Genomic DNA, 7,828 nt, shown 5'->3' on the forward strand with positions numbered 1-7,828 from the left:
ATCGTTGTAAAATATAGGAACATGAAAGCATGTACTAAAGCCACTAGAACATCTATTGAAATCATGCAATGTATAGAGGTATATTTATATCCTCATTCTGGGCTTTACAATAGTTGTTACAAGTGAAATTTATCATTTAGTCTCTCTCAATAACAATAAAACTCACTAATCAATCCAGTTAGTGGTTAAGTAATTTAAAAACATTAAACACAATAACAATCATCCAAGAATAAATATATATTGGACTTCAAAATATTGATTTTACATTAAGAACTTTATAATTAGAGTTCATCTATATTCTTAGTAAACAAAAACCTAGCCCAACATTAAAAAATTATAAGAAATAATGCTCGAATTGTAGAATATCATCCTATTGATAATTTGAGAAGAAGAAGATCAATTTTGAAATTTTGTATCTTTTCAATTGTTTATTGATAAATCTGCAGTTGTGCCTTATCTTCTTTGCCCAAAAACTAAGGTTGGATTTTCAATTGATTGAATTCTTGCAATTGCTTCTTAATTCTCAAGAGGTCCCGACAAGAAACTAATTCTATTTGACCATTGTACATTACTAACATCAAGAAATGAAACAGTCGAGAATCCCGAGTAACTAGCTAAGAAATTCTTCGATTTCTTCCGAAAGCAGATGATCTCACGTTATGAATCGGCCTCACTTTTCTTGTAATGATTAATGAAATATAATGTATGAGAGATGTTATTTGTTGTATGATGCTTTTATATATTTATATGCCTTGAATTTTAGGTTAAGATTGCGTCCAAAGTACTTTCCAAATTGAGTTTTAATCAAAATTGGAAGCTACTCATCATGTCATCGAACAAATCCATGTGCGCACAACGCATTCCATGGCGCACGCACACATCTAAACTATGCTTCAGCCACGGGTTCGGCGAAATAGCATCTCACATGCTCATCGCGAGGTTGCAATTTTCAATCTTATGCATTTTGGTCACCAAATTTGATCATTTATTCAATTAAGTCATTTTCTTGTGTCATATTCCCAAACTTTGGAAATTGCCATTTTCGCCCATTTTTATTTCATTTATTCTAATTTTACTTGTAACCATTGAATTTTACCTAACAAACAAATTATACAAAATATTAACTCATAATTAATCAAAAGAATTTTTAAATATCTATAATTATATACCTAAATAAGTGTATAAATTACATTTGTCACTACTAATTCCTCGATGAATTATAATTGAGTCGACTGTATTCTTTTCTTATATGTTTAGTCTAAGAAACTTATGCTAATGACCAATTCATTTACTTATTTAACCCTGATTTGAGCCTCATTCTTTGGAAAAATGTATTCTTAAACAGTGTTTTAACATTATTTCAAACAAACATTTTTTAATAAAATAATATTACAAGCAAATACAAAAAATTTTCACATTTTTCAACTACACATTTCACATTAATATACTATTTAAAAATGCATTTTTATAACAAAAATGGGACTCAAACAAGGGCTTATTTTAAAATAAAAAGAACACGACATACTCATACATAGTATTGTGTAAGTCTATAGATGTGGACAAGAATTAGCCTAGTGTAATGTTATTTAATACCACTGATGCTAAACACTAGTTTAGGTGGTAGCAATTATGACATTAAATTATAGATTCAGTTAAATATAATGAATTATGCCTATTTAATAGGACATATAATATGCTACAATTTAGACTGGTACTCTAATACTATTATAATATATAGCATTATTCATTAGTCGGATAGCCCAAACAGCCAGTTCCACAAGATGGCAAAAATACCCATAATTATATATAATTTTAAGCAGACTACAAATGGGTAAGACAAACATGAAACTTTCCTACATTCTGAGGTTTATAAATGGAAGGGTGCTGTTTGGACAGGGCCAAATCCAGGCCCAAATCCAGGGGCCAAGTGGCACACCCCAATTGGCCCTGTCCATTTAGTTTTATTTTTATAAATGGCCCCGCAACATTGGGCGGAAGACGAGAAAACGGCTTCTTGGTAATTCTTACAGCTGCCACCCATTCACCAGTGAGGCTCCAACACACACAACATAGTACTAAAGGATTTCTTTTTCTTTCTTTGTCTCTTACACTTCAGTTCATTCCTTTTAATTTATCCTTTTTTTTCATTATTTTTTGATAATTTCAAGAATTCTTGTGTCTGGGTTCTCGAAGTTCTTAGACTTCATTGTGTCTCTCCCCTTCTTATCTTTTTTCCCCCCTACATTTTGGCTTAGTTTGATTTTTGTTGGGTTTGCAATTTCTGGGTTTGATATTAAAATCAAGAGGGAAGATATGTGGAATAAGTCAAGATTGACTGAAGGAGAATCCCGTTATTCTTCTAAGAAGACAGACGACATATGTTCGGAAGCTAATGACGAGGTGTTTTTTTTTTTTTTTTTTTTTGGTTCCTTATCCACTTTTTATTTAAATTAATATATACACCCATTAAAAAGGGTTCATTTAAGGTTTGATTTTCCTATTTTTCCTTGTATGATGACAATTTTGGGATTTAACGATTGTGGTGGTTTTCGTGGGTTAATTTTTTGTAATTTAAGTAATTGAATTTTTCAAATTGGAATTCTGAATTTTGAGGCCCTATTTTAGAAAAGATTGCAACTTTCTTTTCATCAAAAAATCGATATTAATTTTTGGAATTTTATCCATATCAATTTTCGGAAATTTTATCAAATGGTTTTTTTTCTCATTCTTTATTAGTTTCATTTTTACTTTTCTTTGTAAATTGGTTTATTCAGAATATCCTTATGAAATCATATGTAGTGATGATGTAATAATACCTCTGTTACTCTTGGGTTTTATGTCTGTTAAAATACTTTGATGAATGTTATGGCGAAATTAAGGTTTTTCCATATGCAAAGTGTCATTGAATAGGGGATTAGACGGTATAATGAACAGGATTTTGGCTTATTTTTGTTTCTTTATATAGTTTCTAAGCCGTCGTAATAGACATGCTGTTCGATGTTTGATACTGGTGTTGAATGGAGAGATTATTGCATTAAAATATGGAGATTTCGTAGTTCTTGTTGATTTTGTAAGCTCTATGAAGTTTATAGTGAATCTGATTTTTAACCTACAGGATTCAGGTCGAACTTTGAGCATGTCAAGATTAAAGTGTATTAAGTATGGATTGGATATGAAAGCATATCTATTTCTTTTGGTGTTGGTTCCGATGTGCGTCTTTGTTATTTATGTGCATGGACCAAAGATCACATCCTTCTTGAGGCCTTTATGGGAAAAACCGCCCAAGTCCTTCCATGATATCCCTCACTATTATCACGAGAATGTGTCGATGGAGAATCTTTGTAAACTTCACGGTTGGGGTATACGAGAGCATCCAAGGCGAGTATTTGATGTAGTCTTGTTCAACAATGAAGTAGACATCCTTAAAATACGATGGAAGGAATTGGACCCTTACGTGACAGAATTTGTACTACTCGAGTCAAATTCGACATTCACTGGACTGGCAAAGCCTTTGTTCTTTTCTGCTAATCGAGGGCAATTCAAATTTGTCGAGTCACGATTGACTTATGGGCAATGTCCAGGCAGATTTAGGAGAGGAGAAAATCCATTTATTGAGGAGGCCTATCAGAGACTGGCTTTGGATTTTCTTCTCAAACAAGCTGGAATTCAGGATGACGACTTGTTGATAATGTCGGATGTTGATGAGATACCGAGTCGACACACGATTAATCTTTTGAGATGGTGCGATGGTATACCTCCAATCCTCCATCTTCGGCTGAAGAACTATCTGTACTCTTTCGAGTTTCTTGTGGATAATAATAGCTGGAGAGCTTCTGTTCACAGATATCAATCGGGGAAGACAAAATATGCACATTATCGACACTCTGATGACATTTTGGCTGATGCAGGATGGCATTGTAGCTTTTGCTTCCGACACATTAATGAATTCATATTCAAGATGAAAGCTTATAGCCATTTTGACAGGGTTCGATTTTCTCATTTTCTGAATACCAAAAGAATCCAGAGAATTATTTGCAGGGGGGAAAATTTATTCGATATGCTGCCGGAAGAGTACACTTTTAAGGAGATTATTGGGAAAATGGGACCTATTCCCCATTCATACTCAGCCGTTTATCTCCCTTCATATCTACTGGAAAATGCCCATAAATACAAATTTCTCTTGCCCGGAAATTGCTTGAGAGAAAGTGGCTGAACTATACAGGACCCTCTTCTGAAAGTTTGAGGTTTGGTTTCTGGCAAAGGGTTTCGCGATCAATTTGTGACTTCAGTATGTCTAAATGTATGGCCGCAATAATTGCATCATTTCTTTTCTTAGATGTTTTTGAAAAAAGGGTGCATTCTTGGATTTTAGAGCGAGTCAGGTATAGATTTTCCTAGAGCTGGGGTTTGCTGTGATGTGTACAATTAAGTTGTGCACTGGATCTTCATTGTTGTTTGTATGAAAACATCATATGACCGGCTGCAAATGGCTTCGGGGAAATTTTTGAGATTGGACTAATTTTGTGTGTTTTTGTATCATGTAGCGTATGTATTTTTTTCAACTTGTAGCATTTTATTTTTACTGACTTAAGGTACCTTTGATGCTCGGACTCTTCGAAATAGTTGGAGTACTCATGTCGGACACGACACGACACAGGTATGGGTATGGGTATAGGATATGTGTCGGATCTTTCAAATTTCAATCGGACACTTCGTCGTTTTTGCTTCTTTTTTTTCCCCCTTTTCTTCTTTCCCAGTTTTCACTCTCTATAAACATAGCGTCGTCGCCGAAAGGATGAAGAAGGGTGGTGGCACTAGGATTTCCCTTCTTTCTTTCAATTTTCTTCTTTTTTTCCTTCTTTCTCTCAGTAAAGGTGGTTTAGAGTTCTGTTTGCATAAAATGAAAATGGATTCCATACAGTGCTACTTACTAGTTACTACTCCATTAAGTCCAGATTGCAATCAAGTCTTTCCTTTTATATTTTAAATAACATTCAATAATTCTCATGATTGAAAACTAAATCCCATAATTCGATTTTATTCATTTTAACCCCTTATTTAATATTCATTTTCTTCTTTGTGAATAATTTATTTTGTTCTATTCAAGATGACATCTTGGATTAGTAAAAAAAAAATTGAAATTTGAAAGACGTATTCACGTACCCGTGTCCGAAATTTGGACTCTTTTTAGTCATATCCCTGTATCCTACTTTTTAGAAAATAAAAGATTCAACCCTTAGATACGTACCCATACCCGATACCCGTATCCGAGTCCGAGCATCATAGCCTATTGATGACAAATCGTAGTCGAAGAACTTTTATTTTTCTCCTTTTATCGAGAGTTTTGTTCTTACAGTACATTTGCCTGCTCGTTTGTTATTTCTTTCCTATTATTTTCATATGCTTGTAAGAAAGATGATTTAAAAGGTCAAATGAACAGTGTCTCTAATGCCCTTTATTGTTTATTATGTTTCTTTTACTCTTTAAGGTTGGCAAATCTGTTAATCCTTAATAACTTAATCATTGACTACCATGAATGTGCAGCTCATTACATTATATGTCAATGTTTTTGGTTGTCCCCTTTTTAAATAGTTATCATAAGACATTAATGGTCGTGTTTGATATGCTCGTCTATATGTGACAATATTTATCACTTGTGTTGTTTACTCTAGCGTACAAAGTATATATGTTGAATCAAGAAATCTATCGTGCGAGCTCAGAAGACTAAAAGTACACGAGGGCAATTAGAATGTAGAAGGTTTCCATAAAAAAGGGGCAATCCATCCCCCTCTATTGCGGCAAAAGCCATTGTTAACACACGTGGGTAAATATGAAAATCATGACTTCTAAACTAATAAATAACAATGTGAATGCATAATAGAATCGGCTATCAATCCACCACTAAACGACTGTCATTTGTCATTTTCTAGAATGAACCAAAGCCTTCAAGGAAATCTATAAATAAAACCACTTGATAGAGAGAGGGGGGTGGGGGCATACAAATTCAAATATCTATCCCAAACAGCCATTTCCCCTCTTACTCCTATTTGAACGTTAAAATTAGAGAGTTTAGGAGGAAAATATTCTGGCTATATGAGAGGAATTTGTTGGTTATAATTTTGCGATCAACAAATTGGCGTCGTTTGTGGGAAACTTGAGCGAAGAGAATCACGAATTCTCCATTAAACTTGAGAAATCCTTGAAATTTGGGGGGAAAAAGGGCCAAACAGAGGTAAATTCGGAAGAAGTAAAAGTGCTGAAAGTTGGAATAAAAAAGCACAACAACGATCCGGTAAACTGTGATGCTAATTTGAAACGACAGCAGGAAGAAATGCCGACAAGTTTCCAGGTCGACATTTTTTTGCCCATCTACAGCGAAAACTATACAAGAATTGGCAGAAAACCTCAAGGCACTAATAGCAAAGAATGCATCTCTGCATGTAAAGTTTGAAAATTCGAGGGCGAGTTTGCAAAGTAAATTCAACGAGAATGAAATGGAGCCTATCACCACCTTCTTCCGTAAAATAGCAGTAGCCTACAACTATCAAAAACATATGATAATATGATGGAAAGGTAATGAAAGGAGTGACTGATGATTAAACTCACCCTACAGAGCCTTACAAATGAGGTGAACTCTCATGAAATGAAGCATAACTAGTGCTATCATCGTGAAGGTCAGAGAGTGGAAAGCCTGATCAACACTTTGTATAACACTCATCTGTATGAAGAACATGGAGACCAGCTTGCAATGGAGAAACATAGTAAAAAGAAGATCTATGTACCGGTTATCGTCAGGCTCAATCAATAACTGAACATTGTTGAAACGAGTAGTCCTAAGGAGTTCGCTAAAAGTAGGATGGTACTGACATCAACCATGGAATTGAATGATGTGAGGCAAGAGAGAAGAGTCCTTTGGGAATTATTTCGCACGATTTAATGCTTAACTAGTTGAATATTAAAGCCACAATTGTTGACTCCAATAATTATTGTTGAAACTTCATGAAGAAGTTTTCAAGTTGCAAGTGACCAACTTGAATTTGAATTCCTTTCCACCAATCACAACTTGGAAGTGGTAAAATTGAAGTGAAACTCTCCTAGCCACCATATTTGACTATTTAAGAAGAAAATTTCTATTGAAATTCTTCTTGTTTTCATGTAGATACTTCCATTAAGGAGGTTAACAATTTCTATAAATTGAGGTAGATGTGGGGAGAGAGAATGCAAGCAACTTGAGAGGAATTAGAGAGTAGAGAGAAGATTGGGAGTAGAGAAAAAAAAATATTAGTTTCTCCTAAGTATTACCTCCTTGTATTCTCATATTACAAGAGAGATTAATTATTGTTATCTCCTTGTATTTAGAGAGTGTTGTAATTCTCCTACTATAGTGAAATCCTCCTATACTTGCCCGTGGACGTAGCCTAAATTGGGTGAATCACGTAAATACTTGTGTCCATTTTCAGCTGCAGTTTCTCAATTCCATTTTGTTGTAAAGCCAAAGTTGACCCACGTTATTTCTAACAAGTGGTATCAGAGCTTGGTTCTGTGTAGGGTCGTTGTTCAATCATAGTATTGGTGAAAAATGGCGACAAAATATGAGATTGAAAAGTTCAATGGGAACAATTTCTCATTATGGAAAATGAGAATAAAAGCAATTTTGAGATAAGATAACTGCTTGGCGGCAATTGGACAAAGGCCTATGGAAATTATTGACGATACTAAGTGGAATGAGATGGATAGCAACGCAGTTGCTAATCTGCACCTTGCACTAGCCGATGGAGTATTGTCAAGTGTGGCAGAGAAAAAGACGGCCAAAGAGATATGGGATATG

The 7,828-nt window shown here is 34.5% G+C and overlaps 1 protein-coding gene across 2 annotated transcripts; it reads left to right on the plus strand.

Annotated features, from left to right (window-relative positions):
* Positions 1-1,979: 1,979 nt before the first annotated feature.
* LOC111396162 lies at positions 1,980-4,586 on the plus strand. 2 transcript variants are annotated; one of them, XM_023022494.1, is made up of 2 exons: positions 1,980-2,400; positions 3,116-4,586. In XM_023022494.1, exons 1-2 carry the CDS (start codon positions 2,314-2,316, stop codon positions 4,211-4,213), a joined length of 1,185 nt encoding a protein of 394 aa, XP_022878262.1. In that variant the 5' UTR covers positions 1,980-2,313; the 3' UTR covers positions 4,214-4,586. The 2 variants fall into 2 exon arrangements, with proteins under 2 accessions (XP_022878262.1, XP_022878263.1); XM_023022495.1 differs by having other exon boundaries at positions 1,988-2,400; positions 3,123-4,586.
* The last annotated feature ends 3,242 nt before the right edge of the window (positions 4,587-7,828 follow it).

The sequence above is a fragment of the Olea europaea genome, chromosome 6 (genome assembly GCF_002742605.1).
Source record: "Olea europaea var. sylvestris chromosome 6, O_europaea_v1, whole genome shotgun sequence".
NCBI lineage: Eukaryota > Viridiplantae > Streptophyta > Magnoliopsida > Lamiales > Oleaceae > Olea > Olea europaea.